The sequence below is a fragment of the Poecilia latipinna genome, unplaced genomic scaffold (genome assembly GCF_001443285.1).
Source record: "Poecilia latipinna isolate Pla-1442-1.1 unplaced genomic scaffold, P_latipinna-1.0 Scaffold1469, whole genome shotgun sequence".
Lineage (NCBI taxonomy): Eukaryota > Metazoa > Chordata > Actinopteri > Cyprinodontiformes > Poeciliidae > Poecilia > Poecilia latipinna.
Genome location: NW_015114085.1, coordinates 173,408 through 176,122, shown reverse-complemented (window position 1 = coordinate 176,122; position 2,715 = coordinate 173,408). Strand labels below are relative to the sequence as shown.

Sequence of the window (2,715 nt, the reverse complement as noted above, 5' to 3'; positions counted from 1 at the left end):
GAATGGTTCCTAGATGAACAGCCTTTTGGATTCCTTAGGCATCTACTACAGATATCATTAGTAGTAGTATTTCTTTTCAAGAAGTATATAATAGTTGCACTCGAGGTTTTTGTACAGCTGTTTAACCCACTTCAGTCACTGTGAGTCTCTGGCACAATAATAAACAGCTGAATCTTCTGTCTTCAGGCTGTTCATCTGCAGAAACAGCTGCTCTCTGCCATCGTCTCTGGAGACAGTAAACCTTCCCCTGACTGACTGTGAGTAGAACTGGGTGACCTGAGCTTCAGTAGCAACCCATTCCAGTCCTTTTCCAGGAGCCTGTCTGATCCAAGCCATCCAGTAGCTACTGAATGAGAGTCCAGAGGTTGTACAGGTCAGTTTGTGGGATTCTCCAGGTCTTTTCAGCACTGACTCAGACTGTGTTATAGTCTGACCATCAACACCTGGAAATACAATAAAAATGCCTTCCTTTAGGAGTGAAAATACACTATAGTGATTGTACAAAGGAACGATAATCAGTGATGATCTCCACCTGTCCAGCAGATGGCCAGAAGCAGCAGCAGCCCTGTCCTGTAACCTTTCATGTTGAAGTCAAGTCTGTTCAGTCAGGATCAACAGAGTCATAAATAGAAGTAGAGAACATCTGGGTTTGCATAAACTCCTCCCCATTTTGAGATAAAAAAAAAAGATCTGACTCAAGTAATGAAACAAGGACTATTAGTTTTATAGGGAATAAAAATTCATTATTCTTGAGCATAAATCTGAAATCTCTTCTAGTATGATGGTGCAAATTAGTTATAAATTAAGATGTGAATTATCTATTTTATTCAACAACAGCCAAACTCCATTGTCTTTAATTAGTGTCCCAGCTGAAACCATATTTTATATTTGATTTTCCTTAGTAGGTTGCTATAGGCATCATAGGTTTAATATTAAGACAATTAAAATGCCTTGAGAAAAATAATAAAGACATTATTTTATAAAAGAACAGTTTCATAATTTTGGGCCATAAAAAAATATTTTGAGCACACATTTGGCACATGACTGAAGATGAGAAATAAAAACATTGTTTCTGTTGAACCACCTGCCAGTGAAGCCAATAAACAGGAAATCTCAAACCACAGCATGATTTATGGTTTTAATATGATTACAGAGTATTTACATTCAGGCTAATGTCACTTCTGCACTGTAAGGAGTTTTTGTACAGCCTCTCTGCTCTCAGTTTACTCTTTCATGTCAAACATGTCAAAGTTCATAAACATTAAAAGTCTGTGTGAAATAATTTGAGAGCTGTTCAAATGTAAGAACATTATTTTTGTTTAAATACATTCACGATCACATCTGTTGAATAGAAATGTAATAAAGCCTTTGGATTGTTTTTGTGCTGCAACAAAAACCATACCCATGTAGTTGACAATAATCATTTACACCCCCTTCTGATAACTTAGAAAAATGTAGTTTTTAAATATAAAAATTAGCAAAATATTTTTGCATATATTTCTTATTATATATTTACATATAAAATAAATATGATTCAATCAAACTGTGGTTTTCTTTTTGAACTTCCACTTTAATAAATGCCTAAGATGATATACTATTCATGTAAACAAAAGCAAAAGTTGTTGAATGGTTTCAGTGAACTATTAAGACATAAAGTTAAACAATAAAATTTGACCTAAAGAAAACTTGTCCAAACATTTATTCTGAGATGTGTTTATTACAGTGGCATTACTTTACAGACTGTGGGTTTTGGCTGCACCAATAATAGATCTAGAAACAAAAATCCTGAATGATAAATCAGTTTAACCATCACAAGGAGGCAGAGGAGACGTGAATGAGGACATGAGGTTTGAGACTGAAGAATCAAACTGGAAGGAGGGAAGCAGAGTTTGGAAGAGTGAAAAAAATACAATAATTAAAACTTTGTTAGTTTGTTTATTTTTATCAAAGATTTTCTCTCTGATCCATTGTTAAACATTCTCTGAAAGCCAGTGGAATAGGAAAAACTATTTTTTTTTCTGTGAAACAAAATATTTTACAGAAAAAAGCTTGAAAAACAGGAAATCACAAACTACCATCAGCTTCTGTGTAGAGAGCTCATCACCTCTGTCTTCTGCTGTGTGAAGAGTTTTTGTACAGCCTCTGCAGGTACATTGATCACTGTGCGTTTCTAGCACAGTAATACACAGCAGAGTCCTCTGGCTTCAGGTTAGACAGTTTCAGATGCACCAGGCTGTTGCTGTTTTCTCTGGTGATTTCTATACGTCCATCAACTCTGCTTGAATAAGCTGTGTTACTTCCATCATCTGAAATAGCTCCCATCCATTCCAGTGTTTTTCCTGCTGGTTGTCTGATCCAGTTCATTCCATATTGACTGAAATCAAATCCAGATCCTCTGCAGGACAGACTCAGAACTTCCTGAGGCCTTTTCACCACTGAGGTGGAAGGAATGGACTCCATGGACTGGCTGCTAGAACCTGACAATAAACCAGGAATAAAAACACATTAATTACATATATGAACCATAAAAGTAGCAGATCTAGTAACAGCATGATGCAACCTACATGGCAGACAGATCACTGCCAGCAGAACAGACAGTCTGAACATCATCTTGATTGTAAAGGTGTGAATGAAGCTCGTCCCTTTAATGAAGAAGGCAGGCACACAGTGGGAGGTCTGAAAGCTGACATTTGCATTAGTATTTCATTTAAAGAA

The 2,715-nt window shown here is 36.3% G+C and overlaps 1 gene segment (V, D, J or C); it reads right to left on the bottom strand.

Moving 5' to 3' along the window:
* Positions 1-1,733: 1,733 nt before the first annotated feature.
* LOC106962894 (Ig heavy chain V region 914-like) lies at positions 1,734-2,637 on the bottom strand. The segment is given in 2 exon segments: positions 1,734-2,477; positions 2,565-2,637. Coding segments are annotated over 2 exon segments (366 nt in total).
* Between the last annotated feature and the right edge of the window lie 78 nt (positions 2,638-2,715).